General features: G+C 48.0%; 2 protein-coding genes across 3 annotated transcripts in view; one reads left to right on the top strand and one right to left on the bottom strand.

Annotated features, from left to right (window-relative positions):
• Positions 1-13,984, bottom strand: part of pld1b (phospholipase D1b) — a 20,152-nt gene extending 6,168 nt beyond the window's left edge. Inside the window, exons 1-18 of the mRNA XM_047024166.1 lie at positions 13,886-13,984; positions 6,863-7,033; positions 6,490-6,653; positions 6,197-6,339; positions 5,733-5,844; positions 5,546-5,611; positions 5,191-5,249; positions 4,850-4,942; positions 4,469-4,621; positions 4,156-4,305; positions 3,505-3,588; positions 3,188-3,269; positions 2,878-2,988; positions 2,598-2,780; positions 1,897-2,104; positions 525-653; positions 272-390; positions 4-117 (exon numbers count right to left, since the gene is read on the bottom strand). Coding sequence (XP_046880122.1) covers positions 4-117; positions 272-390; positions 525-653; positions 1,897-2,104; positions 2,598-2,780; positions 2,878-2,988; positions 3,188-3,269; positions 3,505-3,588; positions 4,156-4,305; positions 4,469-4,621; positions 4,850-4,942; positions 5,191-5,249; positions 5,546-5,611; positions 5,733-5,844; positions 6,197-6,339; positions 6,490-6,653; positions 6,863-7,001 — 2,109 coding nt within the window. The 5' untranslated portion in view covers positions 7,002-7,033; positions 13,886-13,984. The remainder of the gene's footprint in view (positions 1-3; positions 118-271; positions 391-524; positions 654-1,896; positions 2,105-2,597; positions 2,781-2,877; positions 2,989-3,187; positions 3,270-3,504; positions 3,589-4,155; positions 4,306-4,468; positions 4,622-4,849; positions 4,943-5,190; positions 5,250-5,545; positions 5,612-5,732; positions 5,845-6,196; positions 6,340-6,489; positions 6,654-6,862; positions 7,034-13,885) is intronic.
• Positions 13,985-15,179: 1,195 nt separating this feature from the next.
• On the top strand, positions 15,180-19,614 carry LOC124470038 (neutral cholesterol ester hydrolase 1-like). Of its 2 annotated transcripts, XM_047023711.1 has the most exons (6): positions 15,180-15,429; positions 16,147-16,369; positions 16,533-16,602; positions 16,901-17,072; positions 17,523-18,169; positions 18,250-19,614. In XM_047023711.1, the coding sequence occupies exons 1-5, from the start codon at positions 15,292-15,294 to the stop codon at positions 18,141-18,143; spliced, it is 1,224 nt and encodes a 407-aa protein (XP_046879667.1). In that variant the 5' UTR covers positions 15,180-15,291; the 3' UTR covers positions 18,144-18,169; positions 18,250-19,614. The 2 variants fall into 2 exon arrangements, with proteins under 2 accessions (XP_046879667.1, XP_046879666.1); XM_047023710.1 differs by having other exon boundaries at positions 15,181-15,429; positions 17,523-19,614.
• Positions 19,615-19,640: the final 26 nt, after the last annotated feature.

The raw sequence follows: 19,640 nt of genomic DNA, 5'->3' as shown, positions 1-19,640 counted from the left end.
TACCTGTACTTTAGCAGGGACACAGTTGGGGACCTGGTATCGGAGTTCATGGGCAGTGGTGTAGGACTTGGGCAGGAGGTACGGGTAGGAAAGAGAGCGATACTTAGGCTTCATGATCTGGCAGAGGGAGAGAGAAGAAGAAAGAGAGTGTGAAAGAGATCGACAACGGCAACGTCACAAAACTGTGACAGAGACATGTTTGTCTGTGGATGCGGTCCTCGACTCTGTTGCTATAGATGAAGCTGTCGACGGTGTTCATGTGACCTCTGACCTTAGTGAAATTCCATCGCTGGATGAAGTGTCTGGCCACGTCCCGAGCTGCCTTCCCGTGAACCACTGAGGAAATGTCGTGCCAAGGCATTCTGGGAGTTGTATGCCTATCAATAAAGTCTGAGACAGCAGAGAGGAACATCAGGACACACTCAAAGGAAATGAACTACTGTTTATGTGGGAGGGAGGGAAAGAAAGAGATACAAAGAAAGGAAGAGGGAGGGGAAAAGAGAGTGAGAGGAGAACTTGCGTACCATCAAAGGGTTTGTCCAGTTGAACCCAGTCCTTGTGGACAAAGTTGCAGTAGTCTTTCCCATGCCAGAAACGTGTGTCTCCAACCAGCTCTCCCATACCTGTGTTTAGACTAGGCACAGAGTCGCTCTCTGACACACACACACACAAACAAACAAAGCTTGTATTACAATTCAAAATCACACTTCCTTTACAGTACTTGTGCTTCCTAAAGCATCCATTAGGGGGCAGGGGACAGCAGAGAGTTGAAAACAGGTAGAAGGAAAAAAATTAACTTACGAAGGAACAAGTTTGGTGAAAAGATTACATCTGAGTGACTTGTACTCCAGAAAACAGAGCCAACACTAACAGACGGGGAGGAAACAGATGAAACGGAAAAGTTTTAAAAGCAATATGCTACATAACATGAGGGTATCATCCCCACAGGGCTGGGTTGAGGGCAGGAGGGAGGGATGAGGGCAGGGATGAGGGTTGGATTGAGGCTTGGGGAGCTGGCACCACATCATGGCTTCGTGAACATTCCTGGATCTAATCAGAACCTGCTGCGTGGCCAAATATTATAGCCCAGTAGAAACTGATATTTCTAGAGCCTGACGGGCGGCCAGCATCTGAAGCCCTGTCTTGAGGGGGAAAGGAGGGACGTGCACTTCTGTTTCTCCTCAGTGGCTGAAACAGGATATTCAGCTCTCGACGAGAAGCTCCAGATGTAGAGTAATACCGTTCTCTGCACAGCTCTGAGAGAGATGTACTGTCACACACACACACAGGCACACAGACACACACGAGACATCCGAAGTCTCCACACTAAAAAGTGCAGACCGCTGGGAAAAAGACCACTGCAAAGCACACTGGGAGATGGAGTTCAGCAGTGAGGCCGTTAAAGCCCCGCCCCTGGAGCTCATCGCCCAATCAGCTGACTGACTCACCGGCCTGAGACTGCCAGGTGGGAGGGGCCATTATCAACTCTGCCAGTCTATTGGGTATCAGATTGTGCTGACTGGTGACGCTGTTTGACCAACCTGAACAGAGTGTTTCAACTCTGTCACACGACTACAAAGACTACAAACAACAACATGTTCTCATATACTGAAATGTTAGCGTTTTAGCACTGTGCCTGGTAAAATACACCATTCCTTGACTCCTGACCAGTTAGAACTATGCCTTTCTGATCCTCAATCTTCATTGTGCGTGTGCGTAGGTGTGGGTTTGTATAAGTGTGTATGTTTACAAATGTGTGTGTGTGTAGGTGTAGGGGTGTATGTCTAGGGGTGTGTGTGTGTGTGTGTCAAGGTGTGCGTACAGGTTGGTGTGGATGCATAGGTGTGTATCCAGGTGCGTGTCTTGGTGTGTGTGTACAGGTGTGTGTGTACTCACCCTCTTTTGTGCTCTCCACACTGCTAACGCTGTCAGCGTGGGCTAACCCGTGTTTCTGCAGGTGTCTCCTCAGGCTGAACCGGGTCTTCCGGAGCCTCCCCTGCCCCTTTAACTTAGGCTGGTCCTCAGAGTCCATTACCACGGCAGCCCGGCTCTGAGCCCCAGCACCATTGCTGGGAGCTACCATGTTAGAGGGGTCGCTGTCTGTCTGTGTACACGCAAACAACATTTATGACAGTCTTCAGTTTTAAGATATAATTCAGCCATATTTATTACTTCATCTGTTCCTGCTTTAAAGTGGTATTTTTAAAATGGAAGTGGAAATAATGTGTCTTCCAATGGAGATGCAGTGTTGGAGAGGAGAAAGCAGAGAGATAAGAGAGAAGCAAGAGAAGAGAGCGAAGGAGGAGAAGAGAACAGAGAGAGGGAGATAGAGGTTGCTGGTGTTGATCACACAGACCGATCTGATCAAGTGACACTCCTTGTGTTAGTGTGTGTGTGTGTGTGTGTGTGTGTGTGTGTGTAAGAATGAGTTTGTGTGTGTGTGTGAATGAGTTTGTGTGTGTATGTGCCATGTGAGTGTGTGTGTGTGTGTGGTATGTGTGTGAATGAGTTTGTGTGTATCTGCCATGTGTGTGTGTGTGTGTGAATGAGTTTGTGTGTGTGCGTGTGTGTGCGCCGTGTGTGTGTGTGTGTCAGACCTCCAGAGCGACGGAGCGGGACACACTCCCTACGTCCGTGAGACGATGTTCCCGGTCGTCCCAGCGACCATACGCCAGGTCGATCCCACCCACGAACGCCACTGATTGGTCGATGACGATGATCTTCTCGTGGTGTGCCCAGAGGTAGACGGACGAGGAGACGTGGTCCGGGTGACGCATCACCTAGGAGACGGACACACGCAGAGACACACTTTAAAACACACATACACGCACACAAACACATGGCCATGAACACACACACACCCACTCACACCCCTACCTTGATGTTGGGGTGCAGATGCATGAGAGTTCTCTTGCTGTATTCACTGTTGATGCCGATCGCTAGCTCCACCTCCTTATACAGCATCACAAACACGTGCACGCCCTGTTGCTACGGAGACCAAGAACAAGCAACGCTCATTATCAGAGTCAACCAAGATATTATCCTTTAGTAAACAAACTCTATTGCGGCAATAATAAGACCAACAGCAAACAGGAGCATGTTATATCAGTTATATACATCTTGGGTGCACTAACGACAATGAGCATGGACAATGAATGTACCAATAGGAGAAGCTTTTGCCGTTTACCGCTTTGCGCTTCAGGATGTGGTCAAGACGCCACCGGTTGCCCTCGACGACAGGCCTCTTCATAAAGATCTCAGGGCTCAGCCTGTAAACAAGCACATGTTGAGGACACACACACATCTACTGTACTCAGATACCCTGCTTTCCTACACACACACACACACACTTACAGTATCCAGCAAGCACACACACGGTCATGTGAGGTGTGTGTAACTGTACCTCTGTCCCAGACAGTAACATATCTTTTTGACCTAAAGAACTTGGAGGTGACCGCCTGGTGCCCTCCATAAACACACACACACACACGCACGCATACTCACCACCAGTCTGTTATGAAGATCTCTTCTTTAGCCTCCTCCAGAGCATCTGCTAAATCTGCCATGTACGTCCTCCCATTCACATACCTGCCCCGGAACACACACACACACACATCAGACACTTCATAGACATAAACCCCCAATCACACATACCTCTTTCACTGCTTCTTTCAAATAGCCAATTAGATGGAATTTAGAATGTCTTCATTAGCCTGTTTTTACATTGTGCACCATTCTATCCTTTTAGTCACTTTCTCTCTATCACAACCCACCACACACACACACACCACAGGTGTAGTGTTGCCCTGGCAGGGAACAGGTGATGAGCAGGGGGGGGTCACTTTCCTTTGCTTTGTGTCCGGTTACTCCAGCGAGACACACTCTGGGCCAAACTGGCCCTGTGCCTGTAGCACCCAACCTACACCTGGGCCAAAGCTGTCCTGAACAGGGCTAACCCTGTCCTTAACAGGGCTAACCCTGTGCCTAACAGGGTTACAACTGTCCCTAAAGGGCTAAACATGTTTCCACAAGGCTAAACCTTGTGAAACCTAAACCTGGGTTTGAAATCGACCGAGGCTGACCAAAAATACATTTCCCAAAACATATATACACAATCCAGGTGGAACGACCGGGTGGAGGGGTTGCCACGGTTACCATTTGGCAGGGACGTTGTCGTTTTGGCGGGCGAAGGAGCCAAAGCGGTGATCGGTCAGGAAGGCGGCGCCGTGTTTCTGGACGAACTGCTCGATGGCCTGACCCCACCAGCGGGCGTGTCTGTAGCTGCTGCACTTGATGACCAGGTTCCTGCACACACACACACACACACACACACACACACTTTGAAAATGAAAAGACACCGACTAACTCTACCCAGACTCTATGTCAGACTCGAAAGAACAACCTTGCCTTAAGTAGGCACCTCCAACGTGCACAACCGTGCAAACACACACAGCACACACACACACACCTTGAGAGGCTGTCTATGCGTACTCCATGTTTGGTCTCCGTGTCTTTGGAGTCCATCTTGATGTTGAACTCCTTGTCCACCAGCAGGACGAAGGAGATGGCCCCCGAGTCTGTCTTCATATAGAGCAGGAAGGAGTCCTTCACCACCAGCCAGCTGCGCAAACACACACGCACACACACACGTTTCTATACCTGCATTATCATCCACATTCACCTAGTCATACCTCTTGAATAATGGATACTTCTTGGTACGTATTTATGAGATAGAGAGAGCAAGAGAGACAGTGTTATCTTTGCCGAGGCCCTCTCAGTGTCCAGGGTGTTTTAAAGCAGTAAACCGAGGCAGGGCCTGGGCGTGGACACCCCACACTGATCAACTGACCGTTTGGACCAACGATAGCACATCTTGCTGTGACCGCAGCAGTTGAGACCAGGGATACGATGACCTCCTGACCTCTTCTGGATCATCCCCTCCCTGAAGGAGGAGGAGGGTTAGAGGAGGGAGGCAGGGAGGGAGGGAGAACATTTTATGAGGTCCGAGATATACAAAGGGGCCCGTCCATTAAGAGCATTAAAAACAAACAATAACATTTTAAAATGTATTCTATACTGGACAGGAAGCCAGTGCAAAGAGGCCAAGGGAACGAGGGGGGGGAACCTTCCAAGCAGATCTCTATTCTATAACAAAATAATACAATGATGTTTCATAAAAGAGACCCTTACAAGCCTTTAGGTCCCAGATCATGGATGAAGGACAGCTGGCTGACATCTATAAACTCCATCTGAGAGAGAGAGAGAGAGAGAGAGAGAGAGAGAGAGAGAGAGAGAGAGACAGAGAGACAGAGAGACAGAGAGACAGAGAGACAGAGAGACAGAGAGACAGAGAGAGAGAGAGAGAGAGAGAGAGAGAGAGAGAGAGAGAGAGAGAGGGAGGGAAAGAGAAAGAATGAGGGAAGGAAAGAGAAAGTAAAAGTCGAGTTACTCCTTGAGTCAACATGTTTCAATATTTGTCATCAGTTCCATCTGTAACCACCTCCCTCATTAGATGTCATTATGAGTTGGCTTTATTGAGTCTCACCGTGGCATGGTAGTTTCTGTACATGGACATCTGCAGCAGCTTGTTTAAGTAGTCTTCCAGTTGTTTCTGTTACACACACACACACACACACACACACATGCAGACACAAACAAACACACATTACGGCACCCACTCCACAAAAGTCAGGACCTGTTGACGTTCTCATCAGATTTGGGGAATGGCGTACCCTCCTGCTGGACACCTGCTCCTCGCGGGCCAGCTCGTCCCCGCCCCCCCGGGGCAGCGTGGGGATCTGTCTGGCCTCCGCCCTCTTCACTGTGTGCCTCCTCACCGTGTGGCTGGGGGGAGGAAACAACCAGGCCTTCAGCTGCAGTCCATACAGAGTGTGTGTGTGTGTACCGGGGTGAGGGCAGAGTGTGTGTGTGTACCTGGGTGAGGGCAGAGTGTGTGTGTGTGTGTGTACCTGGGTGAGGGCAGAGTGTGTGTGTGTGTACCTGGGTGAGGGCAGAGTGTGTGTGTATGTGTACTTGTGTCAGGGCAGAGCGTGTGTGTGTGTGTGTACCTGTGTCAGGGCAGAGTGTGTGTGTGTGCCTGCTTGAGGGCAGAGTGTGTGTGTGTACCTGTGTCAGGGCAGAGTGTGTGTGTGTGTACCTGTGTCAGGGCAGAGTGTGTGTGTGTGTGTGTGTGTACCTGTGTGAGGGCAGAGGGATCTTCATGAAGGTCTTGTAGCGGAGCAGCTCTCTGTGCAGCTCCATGAAGTGCTTCTCCTTCCTCTTCACCACCCAGGAGAACTCCCCGTGACGAAGCTCGATCTTAAACACCGCCGGCAGGGACTGCAGAGGGGGGAGGGGGGGGGGGGGGGGGCATGTTTGTGAGGTGAGTAGGTGAGGTGTCATGTTTAATGTGTCATGTTTGCTGAGTGCACGAGTGTGTGTCTCTGAGCGGGTGTGTGTGTGTGTCGGCGTGCGAGCGAGCGTGTCCACCTTGTTGACACTCCTCTGGGCGGTGATGTCGAAGCGATCCTGGGCTGAGGTGAACCTCTCCACCTCCAGGATCTTGGCGGTGACGGGAGCGGACAGGAACACACGGGCCTCAGACTCCTTGAAGGCCACGGTGTCGTACACCGCAGAGAAGCCCTTACGCGCCTCTGCACATGCACACGCACAATCGTTGAATCCAGCATCAGAAAAGTATTTATTTGAACTCTGACAACACACCCGCATCACATTACACGCACAATCGCTTAATCCAGCTTCAGTAAAGCCTTTTATTTGTACACCAACAACACACACACACACACATCGCACATTTCACACACACACACACACACACACACACACACACACACTCTCCTACCAGTGTGATTGGTGTCTGGGGTGTCGTACTGCCCGTCATCCAGGTGAAGCTCACGAGTGTCCAGGTTCTCCATGATGTCACTCATATCCGTGGCGACCAGTTGCAGCGTGCTGGTGGTTTGCTCAGTGGGGCGCAGCATGGCTAACAGTCCGCCAGGAGCCCCAGGCTCACCTGGAGGACAGGTAGTGAAGGCACAGTGTAAGGGGGGCTCGGCGCTCATGTGTCACAGATATTTCTTAAAAAATCACGCATGAATGAAAGTACGAGCAGTGCTAAGATGTTCATTCAAAGACTCTAGGCTAGGCTGGGCTGGGCTGGGCTGAACTAAGCTAAGGTAAACTAAGCTACGCTAGGCTAGGCGGTAGCCTACAATTGGTATCAGTCTGAAGTTCTGACGGGGTGCATTTGAAACTTCTACATGCCCTGTGCTGTCAGGAACATCCATGTTCTGCCCTCAAACCTCCTCAGGCCTCCTTACTGCTAAGATAATACTGCTACTATCTACTGCCAAGCAACAGGGAGGCCAGGCAACACGGGGGCAGAAGAATCGCTAGGCATCGCTGTCGCCAAAACCTGCTCTCTTATCTCTGTTGAATGCTGCAGTGTTCTGCTGTCTCCCCATCCCTCTCTCCTTTTTCAATCCCTCCCTCCCTCCATATCGTTCTCTCTCTCTCTTTCTCTTCCCTCCCTCTATCCACCCTCTATCCAGCTCTCTGGTCACACACTGATCGCAGACTAATCCATCAACAGGATTCCAGTGAGGGGACCTGCAGGAAATGCCAAATTTGTCATAATTCCAGATTCCTGTGTGTCTGATTGCTAGAATGTGACTGTGAAAACAGGCCAGTAAGTAGAGAATGCAGGTTCGGGTGTGTTTATATTTATAATAATAATAATATTATTTATAATGCACTTTATATTAACTAAAATCTCAAAGTGCTACAGGTTCAAAACAATCATGTCGACCAAAAAGAAAAGAAAACAGAAAAAAAGAGTAAACCAAAGGCTCTGTTAAAAAAGGTGGGTTTTTAGGCCACGTTTAAAAGCATCCCCAGTCTGTGGTGTCCTCAGGTGACCAGGGAGAGTATTCCACAGACTGGGAGCGGCAGAGCAGAAAGCCCAAACCCCCATTGTACGCAGCTTAGTCCTTGCTGGTTTCAGTGAATGTTTTTCAGCAGATCAGAGGGTCCGTGTGGAGGTTTGTGGGGTGAGAAGTTCTTTGAGATGGGGGGGGGGGGGGGCATTCCTGTGGAGACACTGATGGGTGAGGAGGGAGACATTGTACTCGATCCCGAATGAAACAGAAATCCAGTGGAGTGAACTGAGGATGGGGGTGATGTGGTCATGCTTGCGCACACTCATCAGGATCCTAGCAGCACTGTCCTGGATATATTGCAGTTCCTGGAGGCTTTTGCCAGGGATCCCGATGAGGAGTGCATTGCAATAGTCCAGCCTGGAGGAGACGAAGGCGTGGACAGGCTTTTCTGTATCTATCAAAGTGAGCGGAGAAGGAGTTTGGCAATGTTTCTGAGGTGAAAAAAACGAGGTTTTACACAGATGTTGGATGTGAGCATCAAAGGTCAGATGAGAGTCCATTTTAACACCCAGGTTGGTGGCTGATGGGGAGAGTGGAATATCCTGGCTAAACAAAGTGATGCTGGTGAAGACAGACGACTGGACCTAATATGGGGTGCCGACTAAAATGGCTTCAGTCTTGGAGCTGTTTAACTGCAGGACGTTTTGCTTCATCCATGCCTTAATCTCCTCCAGGCAGGTGGATGACAGCAAGGCTGCAGAGGAGGTTTGGTTTGTCCTAAGGTACAGTTGAGTATCATCAGCGTAGCAGTGTAATGAAATTCCATGCCGGCCGATGACATGGCCAAGGGGGAACATGTAGAGCATGAACAGGGTGGGGCCAAGCACTGAGCCTTGAGGGACACCACAGGTGACGTTTTGTGTCAGGGATTTTGCCTCTCCCAAGGCGACATACTCAGTTCTCCCGGTGAGGTAGGATAAAAAACTGTTTTGGACAGAGTCAGATATAGGCCATAAACTGTTTATGTTTATAGGCCACACTGTGTGTGTGTGTGTGTGTGTGAGAGTTGAAAACTCATTTAAGGTGCACATACATTAGGTGAAAACAGGTACAGGCATGTGGTCAAACACACACACAAACACACACACACACACACACACCAGAAAACTCTGAGATGAAGCTGTCTCATGTTCAAGAAGCATGGGTACCTGTGTGTGTGTGTGTTATTTTAATTTTGATTCTGAAATACAGAAACTTCCCTTTTGGCCACCTCCTGTTTGGGTAAAGGGAGTCACCATGGTAACAGATGTCAATGCAGTCCTGGGTTCTGTGATGTCATGCACAGCAGGTCTGGCAGCTTTTTCCGGAAAGTTTTCTTCACAGCAGAAAGAGCCTCTCCCTTCCCCGCCTGGGCCTGCTCTCCACTCCTTCATTTCGAAATAACTCCAGTCACTTTCATCTCTCTAGTCCTCTACTCGCACTTCCACGAGTCCAGGAAACTGGACATGAATGAGGAAGAGTTCGCAAGTATTGAAAGCCACAGACAGTGTGGTTTACTGTTGTTGTTTTCTCATTTTAATATTCGTCCTTCCTCACTCCATCAAGCTGTTCTCTCTCGCTCCGTCATCCTCCCTCTCTTGCAGTATGGAAATACAACTCAGTAATGCAAATGATGTGTGCTTCGCAAACCTGAAATTGCTGTCAGCCCCAGGTGACACACACACACACACACACAAACACAGTAATAAAAAAAAAGCAGGACGGAGAGGGTGAAAGAAGAGAGGGAGGGTGGAGGAGAGGGAGTAAGGAAGGAGGAGAGGTAGGGCAGGGAGGAACAGAGAGAGGGGTGAAGGGTTAGGCAGGAGGAGGAGAGGGATTACAGAAAGGAGGCAGGGCAGGTAGATCAAAAAGGGAGAGAAAGGGCCTAAAAAGGGAACACCGAAAAGGTTTCTGAGATGAAAAGATCCCAGCTTTTCTTTCCTTTATCTTTCATACACTCATACAAGAGATGAGGGCTAGAGTTACAGTCCTCGACCAAGGCCGGGCCTTGTGAGACAGCCACAGAATACAGTTAGCATATTTGAGTGTGAGGCAGAGCAGTAACATTAAACCCAGCCCTGACAACAACTTTAACCTCCAAACCCCTAAAACCTCTCTCTGGTCCAACCTGAGTTGTGTTTCTCATCCATGCCCACAGTCTGTGCCCTGGGATAAACCCTGTGTGCTGTTCTCCCTGGAGGTCTGCTCCCTCGGGGGGCCAGTGTGCCAGCTCAACCCCACCAGCACTCACCCTAATTGGGTACAACAAGAATGATTGACCCCCCACAAACCTAACCAACTGGATCTCTCACCAGCCAGGTGGCAGAGTGGTGAGTCCATGCACAGACACAGACACACACAGGTGGATAGTTTGTAGACACACATGTACACACATACACACTCAAATGCAGGGCTATCTCAGACAGACCGACAGACAGACAGACACACACACACACATATGATGGTGAGTCAAAGCAGCTTATTTCTACACACAGTATTAGTCTTTGCTAATACTAGCATTGGTTAATGACTCCAATCAGCCCTCACCCTGACAGAAACCCACTGCTGCACAGCCAGTCTGAGATTACAGAACACTACCAGCACAATCCATCTCCTGGACCACACACACACACACAGTTCCAAGTATACTGTACACACAGTATCAAGAGAAGTACACCCACCCCCATCTGGACACACATGCGCTATGAGCAGAACAATAACATACTTATTCAGCTACTACAGAGAACTTCCACTGACCTGTCCCCTCCCTGTTTTAGGGACAACCATCATGTCCTCTCACAAGTTCCGAAGGTTTGGTCTCTTCCTTTTCCTGAAAAGGAGCGTGTGTGTGTGTGTGTGTGTGTGTTGCTGCACAGTGAAAGTCTGTGAGTGTGAGAAAGAATGAAGGTGCAAAAGAGAAGGGAGGAGTAGGTAAGAAGGGAGGAGAGAGAAAGGAGGGAGGAGAGAGAAAGAAAGGAGGAGGGCCAGGCACAACAAGTGCAGAGGAACACAGAAAGTCTGGCCTCATTTGCCAGAGGGATGTCCATCACTACCAGATGACCAATGGGAAATAGGGGTGGGACTTTCTTTGTCACACCCGTCTGTCCCATTCACACATATATGCAGGAATGTGGGGTCACCTCCCGGAGTATCTGTTTGTCTCTGAACTATCTGTGTTTCTGTGTGTGTGTGTAAAGAGAAAGAGAGAGAGAGAGAGATGGTCTTTCTGCATTCACCTAACAATGTATTTTTACATTTAGTTATTTAGCAGACACTTATCTGCGAGCATGCATTAACATGTGCGTGTTCCTGTGAGATAGAGACAAGAGACATACACAGAAACACAGACAGACAGAGAATGTCTGTTAAAAAGAGCATTTCATTGAGATAATGACTGAACACTGAACAAGAGCACTGGTTTGAAATGTGTTCATGTGACAGGCAGTAGCACACACTAAATCCCAGCCAGAGTCATGTGACTCATTGTTGACATTCCAAAGAACGGTCCCAACATTCTTATTCACACCCACACGCCACTGGAGAAACTAACTGGGAGTGCATGGCTGTACCCTGCCGGTGACTCAAAACCCTGACTTCCTCCTCAACATCTTTAATTAGAGTGAAAGGCCCTGATTAAGGACTCAGCCTGGGGGTCTCTCTGACAACCATGGGTGCACCTCAACAGTCTAGGACGGTTAATTCCCCCTTGTTCCTGACCGGCTCTCTCAGAGCAGAGGATAGCATGGAGACAGGAACAAAGATTAGGATTGCAACCTAACTCAGTACATTTCAATGTGGTATAAGGTACATCGGGGGTGGAAAGGTCGATGCTGCTACCGTCAGAAAGGTTTCCTCAGAGATCCTCACCTTTCCTACTGAGAAGATCAGCACCACTGGAGGAGCAACTGTAACAGAGGAGTGGCTTTGAGGAATATTCTAGGGAGCAAGAGAATCCATAAGCAATCATTTCCTTTCACTGCGTTTTCATGTACATAGATTTCGGAGGCCGAACAAAACAAAAGGTTTGCATTGCTCAGTTGTAAATGTTGGGACCAAGCCGGTAAGCGGGTCCTCTTTGTGCAAGGACTCCCAGCTGGGTTGGGTAAAGTTCTGGACAGAAACCAGAGAAGCAGGCAAGCGGCTGCAGTAAGATTACAGCATGTGTCTGACACAATACTGCCCCTTACAGGTCAACCAAGCTCACTGCACCCAACAAACTTTCACAACAGGATTCACAAGATACAAGCTTGTGCACACAGGGAAAGGCACACACACACACACACACACACAAACCCTAAGAATAAGTATCTATTGATAAGATATCATCGTTTTTGTATTTCTGGTGTAAAGGGTTACTGTATGTATCTGGACATCATGATGACACATCTTTAGTAACTATAGGGGATGGAGAATCCTGGTTTACTGTGTCTTTGCAGTGGGCCATCACACACACACACACACACACAGATCAGCAGAGAGAGAACTGTCCGTTGTATCATCCACTTCCTCATTCTGCCAGGCATGTCACACATTGTGTCACTCAAAAAAGGCTTCTCAAAATTGCACTCATCTCTGCCAATACTGTGAAACAGCAACCAATAGCCTGTCTCTTCTCTTGATACTGATATCGTTATCGATGGAGCATTTATCTTTGTTATCTACGATGGGATGATCCTGTGGTTGAAAAACAAGCCAGTTCTTGTTGCTCTTAATAGTCCCCTCCTGTGTATCTTGTGACCGGCTCTCACATATACCACACCCTTATTCATGGCACCATCTGTGTGTGTGTTTTTGTGTGAAAGATAGTGTTCAAAGAGAGATTACGGTTAGTGCTAATAGGGTTCTAGAGTTGAACCCCTCCCACCACACCCACTGCCCCTTGATCGGTGTATCTCTCTCTCTCCCTCTCTTTCTCTCTCTCTCTCTATTTCTATTCCTCCTTCCCTCCATTTATCTTTATCTTCTCCATCTCCCTCTATCTACCCTCTCACTCTCTCTCCCTCCCTCTGTACACACCTACAAAGTCAATCAAGCACTCCTATTTAGTGTTTGACTGAAGGTCAATATAACCATTCCAAATCAATAAACACTGAAGTAGGTCTTGCATGTTTAATCGTGGCTTAAAGGCTTTCTGGAATATACAGGTAAATAGTCAGTCAGTGTCCAATTCCACTCTATAAAACACTTGGGGGACATGTCTGTCTTTCAACATAACAGTTTGCAATGCAAATGGCTACATACCACCCTCTGTGCAACGATGAGTTAACGGCAAAATGTCATGTGAACGACCGTAATTTCATAGACAAATTAGGATTTCCCACTAAGCTACCTATCTCCCTCTGTTTCTATAAAACCAGTATTAAGAACAATGTAAGTGAAATATGTGGTTCAATACACTGCGGCAACATGACGTTTCCCTGAGTTAGGACATAAAGGTTTTCAATCAGCAATGTTCATTTAAAGCAAACATTAAATGTTTGCTCGTCTATCTTCACGTGGCATGTCGCCTGTCAATTTTCCAAGAACACGTTTATGTTAAGCTTTTTAAACCACCCGTAAGAGCCAGTATTGCGTAAAATATTCAGAATAGTGTCACACCAAGTAGATCAATCGTACTATAGCACTTCATTATTTAACTATATGGTCGGTTATCAAGATGCGCTGGCTGAAGTATATGTAGCCTACTGCTGACGCCAGTCATTTACTGCAGTGGGCCACCTCTGCAGCCGACTGCGATCTCTCCAGCGTACTATCAGTAGTTACGGTTGTAGTATATATGCATTTAGAAACCAATAATGAAAACTACATTCAGACTACAAAGACTGTCGTCAAGCGATGTTTCAACTGTTCGGAAACTTTGGCACTTTGACAAATGCACTTAAATATATTTATAATTGTAATGCAATTAAACCAGCAATGATTTGGAGAAATTGAAAGAATAACCGTACCTGTTAAAGTAGAAGGTTAAATCGGTGTGTGTCCAGTCCAGTGACAGGTTGGCAACTATACTAAATGTGAACGAGTGACGTTTCACCAACCCCAGGGAGACGCATTCACTTCCTCACTCCAACCACGCCTCTACAGACACGCACAGACATGCTGCGCGCTCATACGCACACACACACACACACACACACACACACACACACACACACACGCACGCACGCACGCACGCACGCACGCACGCACGCACACACACACACACACACACACACAAACTCACTCCTCTCTTTCTCTCTCTCTACTGATGGCTTAAATGAAGAAATCCTGCAGGTGCCATAAAACTGTCAGTATGTTTATTTTCAATGCAAGAAAATGCCTCTCTCTCTTGTCTCCCTACCTTTCTCTCTCTCTCTCTCTCTCTCTCTCTCTCTCTCTCTTTCTCTCTCTCTCTCTCTCTCTCTCTCTCTCTCTCTCTCTCTCTCTCTCTCTCTCTCCATCTCTTTCGACCTGTTGTTGTCAATTAACGATTCTTTTTAATTGTATCTCTCGCTGGTGTGTGGTTTAAACACTCCGATCTTGAGAACAGCTCGATGGATTGTGGAGGTCACCGCTTAACCCACACGCAGAGAAAAAGCCCCGTGCATTCAAGAGAAGCCTCGCATTCATCTGCTCTGTACATCACATCAGAATGGGTGGGTGTGAGGTGGGGTTAGACCGAAGGAATGACACTGCAACTTTTTTAGCCTAAATGGATCAACCGGATTTGTGTTTTGATCATCTGGTCCTGCTACAACCAGTTCCACCCAAACCTGTTATGGATGAATAGCCCTACCTGGTCCAAACCATCTTAGTGTACAAATGACGGGCAAGAGGCTTGCCAAGCAGTGTTGAAAAGCTTATTACTGTATATTTCTCAACTGAAGAAATTGTATTAGCCTACTGGCAATCAAGATTTTTTAGGGGTATGTGGGGCCAGCTGTGTAAATACTGCGTTTTTCACGGAAACGTTTATTAGTTCAGATTAAACACAAGATTATCAGGAATTCTAAGAAAATCGGATTATTGGCCAACTCTTTTAGGGGGCAAAAAATGTGCAAACGTGACAGCGTTGTTGAAAAAGAGAACTGCAAGTCCCATATTTCTAATTCTTGCGTAATACTTTATGCTTAGGCACGACATCCGAATACAAAAGGCAATTCTAGCATTTCAAAACAAAAGTCCCTAAGGTCCGTGGGATCTGTTATCCCACATCGGACTTTGCACTTTTATTCTGACATTACTACGACTCCTGATTCTCTTATACGTTTCTGGTTCATCCCCTTCGATCAAACCGCACGGTCACCACTGGACTGGAGAACTGTCGCGTGAATAACAACAGCCACTGGGCGACTTGTGCCCGCTGTCCAGAGCGATGAGGCTCCGTTGGATCAGTACCGTGGTACTGTCAGTGGCTGCTGCTTACTATATCTACCTCCCGCTGCCGAGAGCGGTGGGCGACCCGTGGAAACTTATGCTGCTGGATGCGCTCTTTCGTGGCTTTATACATGTGGTAAGAAAATAACGGGCGTTGGTGACGTAATTGTATGGTGATAAGAAGAGGTCATGGATCCATTATTGATCGTGCTTAGACCAGTGGAGCAGTAGTGACATCGCACCGCGTGTGGTCGTCTGTCATGGAGGTCTACTCATTTGCCACCTTTACGCCTTATCTTTCTGTTTACACCTGTGATGACTGTCGCGCTCGTCCCGCTGCCAACTTAAGCTCCGCAGTGACACATCGTTAAAGGCTGAGAAGCGCCGAGCTGACTAGCTCTAGATTGGACAGGGCTGCGGCTCCGAGTGTCAGACAGACAGGTCCACCTAACAGCTTCTGCAAAGCCTTTTCTTCCCTTTCCTGTCAATCACCCCTCAAACCTGTCACACCAGTCCACTCATTCAACAAGTCCATCCTCCAGTTACCAACACTCGCTTCAACGCGCAGTATTTATTTTAAGTACACCTATGCTGTGTGAGTCAGCCATCCTTTCCCTGATCTTTACCCCAACGCAGTGTGGCGCTCTCAGACCATAGACCTACGCACTAGCCGTCTTGGTAACCTGCATCTGCCCTACTTCTGTTGATCGCTCACAGAGCAGTTTGGCTTTGCTAGTACCGCTGTGTGTGAACTGGTTGTTTTAGGTTGAGGTGGTTGTTAAACTCTCTGTCCAATCCGCAGATGGCTAATACTTCTAAATCCCAGAACCCTGTGTGTGTGTGTTTCCTGTAGTGTGACATGGCTGAGGCTCTCGGTGTGTGTCACAGCGTACACATGCTGAACACGCTGGTCTCGAGTGTGGAGGTCATCGAGCCTCGCTCCAGCCCCACCGTACACGTCACCGACTCCACCCTCGCGGGCGTGGCCACGCGGGTGTTCCAGCCAATCGGAGGGGAGACGCCGAAGAGGGGCGTGGTTTACTTCCACGGCGGAGGCTGGGCTCTGGGGAGCGGACGTGAGTGTTGAACGTCTCTCGTGTTCCGGAAGAACACTATAATGTGGGGGTTTGGGTTATTTAGGGGTCTCTTAAAGCTAACTTCTGTGCTGTGTGCATGTGTGTGTCTGTATGTGTGTGCGTGTGTCTGTATGTGTGTGCGTGTGTGTGCGTGTGTGTTTAGGCATGCGATCTTACGATCTACTGTGCAGGAAGATGGCCGAGGATCTGGATGCCGTCATCATGTCAGTGGAGTAAGTACGAGCAGCCGCCCAATCGGATTGTACGAAATCAACAATGTCGTCGGAAAATGCACGGAAGCTGCGTGATTCCTGGACATTACGGTGTCAGATGGCTGAGAGGTTAGGGAATCGGGCTATTAATCAGAAGGTTGCTGGTTCGATTCCCGGCTGTGCAAAATGACGTGTCCTAGGACAAGGCACTTCACCCTACTTGCCTCGGGGGGAATGTCCCTGTACTTACTGTAAGTCGCTCTGGATAAGAGCATCTCCTAAATGTCTAAATGTAAATTATTGGTTGTTGTTTCCGTAGTTACCGGCTGGCTCCAGAGGTGGTGTTCCCGGGTCAGTACCAGGATGCTCTGGCGGCGTCGCGGGCCGTCCTGTCGGCAGCCGTGCTGCAGCGCTACAGTCTGGACCCACGCAGGCTGTGTGTGTCTGGAGACAGTGCTGGGGGGAACCTGGCCGCCGCCGTAGCCCAGGAGGTACACCCACACACACACACATGCTCACACAGAAACACCCACATGCTCACGCAGAAACACCCACATGCTCACGCAGAAACACCCACATGCTCACGCAGAAACACCCACATGCTCACACAGAAACACCCACATGCTCACGCAGAAACACCCACATGCTCACACAGAAACACCCACATGCTCACGCAGAAACACCCACATGCTCACGCAGAAACACCCACATGCTCACACAGAAACACCCACATGCTCACGCAGAAACACCCACATGCTCACGCAGAAACACCCACATGCTCACACAGAAACACCCATTCACACGAGCACCCAAACCCACACTGACTGACACGCACTCACAAATGTGCCCACCCTCACGGTTACACGCACACACACACACACATGCTCACACACACACACTTGTGACACACCCTCACTAGCAGCGGACGCCCCTCTCCACAGATCGGCTCAGATAAGAACGCCAGTGTGAAGTTCAAGGCTCAGGCGTTGATCTACCCCGTGCTCCAGTCCTTGGACTTCCACACGCCTTCCTATCAGCAGAACCACAACGTACCCATCCTCTACCGGCACCTCATGGCCCGCTTCTGGCTCCAGTACCTGGGGGCTGACCCCTCCCTGTCCCCCCTTCTCCTGGCCAACAACCACAGCTCTCTGGACCAGCCCAGCATCACGCCACACACCCGCTCCAAGCTCAACTGGACCTCCCTGCTCCCAGACGCACGCAGGAAGCACTACAGGCCGATGGTCAAGGTGACGGGGTCGCGGGAGGTGGTGGAGAAGGTTCCGGGGCTGGTGGATGTCCGGGCGGCGCCGCTGCTGTCGGAGCGAGGGATTCTGGGTAGGACGCCGCGAGCATATGTGATGACGTGTGAGTTTGACGTGCTGAGAGACGACGGGCTGATGTACGCCAGGCGCCTGGAGGAGGCGGGCGTCGCCGTGACGAGCGATCACTACGAGGATGGTTTCCACGGTTGCATGGTTTTTGCGTTCTGGCCGGTGCAGTCGACAGTTGGACAGAGAAGCTTGGAGAACTACATACGCTGGCTGGACCAAAACCTCTAAAACCTGGAACTTCCAGAACCTCAAGGTACTCGAGAGATAGAACCAATGAAATCACTTCCTGTTGGACTAGAATTCTATAGTTCAAGTCTGTGACAGGTGAGAATGTTCAGGATGCCTGAAAACCAAAGCCTCTGCAACACACTGTAAGAACTTAGAGGGTTCAGAGAGGTGATACGTAGCCAGCTAGTGGAAACACCGCGACTGAAAGTCAAACACAATCGACAAACTTCTCTTCTGACTACCTAACTGTTTTTTGGACGTTTTAATTTTCCATTTGAAAATTAAATGCAAGCATAGGCACTTTGAACTGTCTCTAGAATATTGTGAAGCTTTATCATATCCTGGTGTACTGTCAAGTAAGGCAGTTACACACTGGTGCACACACACAGACACACACTGTTGCACACACACGCACACAAATTTAAGGATTATCCATAGCTTTGTGTACAAGGCAGTACAGTGTCAGCTGTTAGAAACAGCAGCTGTGGAATTACCGGGTTGTGCAATACTGTAATCTTAAAAAAAAATGCAGATGTACGAAAATAAACATACCTGTCATTCAAAAGTTAGGGTTATGATTCTCAAACTATCAAAACTGTTCCAGGGTAGAATCACTGTAAAGGTTTGCTGAGAGCAAAACATATTCATGCTAAGCTATCCAGGAGAGAGGGGAGGGCTTCACCAGAATGAAATGTGATCACTTCTATCTTTCTGGACTCTATGGCATAGACTGTAAGTAAATGTCCTAGGTGTTAGTTTGGCATTAGACCAGTGATGTCTAGAGTGTGGATCATGGCACAGCACTGAGAGTTCCCATTACTTGAAGTTAATCTGCTGAAAAGTGTCTAATGGGTCCAAAAAGTTTGAATTATATTGTCCATTTTAATTTAGCATTGAAAATAGTGATTACATTTTTTCATTGTTCCTGGGTCATGGTTAATTCCTTTTTATTGTTTTTACAAAATAAGAGATAGATAATCTATACTGGTGATTATGATGTTTTGTGGTGAGGGTTAACGGTTTTGTGAATGACCCATCATAGGTAGATCTATTCAGCTAATGTGTTTTTTTAAATCTCAGATCTCAACATCTTCCTCAGAAGACATAAGGAGTCCTAATTTAGGTTGAAAATGTAAAATGACTAAATGTGAACAGATGGACTTTCAAAGTTTTGTATTGTGTGTAATACCACTTTTGGACAGAGGGTGACACTGTTCCTTCAAAATCAAACTCTTCCAATTCTTGATTTCTGCTGCTCCTTGCTGATTAATTATTATGTGATACAGAAACTATTCATATATCCATATACATGTATGTATACAAATATATTTATATCTTATTTAATGTGATATTACTTTATTTATGTGGTCTTTGATTATAGCATTTTGATGTATGTTATTTCATTGTGAGTTTTCTTGAGTAAACACATTTTTATAGGTTTGGTTATCCAAATACAGATAAATCTGGTTCATGATGAATGATGTTGTTCTTGTCCAA

This window comes from Hypomesus transpacificus, chromosome 8 (genome assembly GCF_021917145.1).
Source record: "Hypomesus transpacificus isolate Combined female chromosome 8, fHypTra1, whole genome shotgun sequence".
NCBI classification, from domain to species: domain Eukaryota; kingdom Metazoa; phylum Chordata; class Actinopteri; order Osmeriformes; family Osmeridae; genus Hypomesus; species Hypomesus transpacificus.
This window is presented reverse-complemented; position numbering and strand designations above follow the sequence as displayed.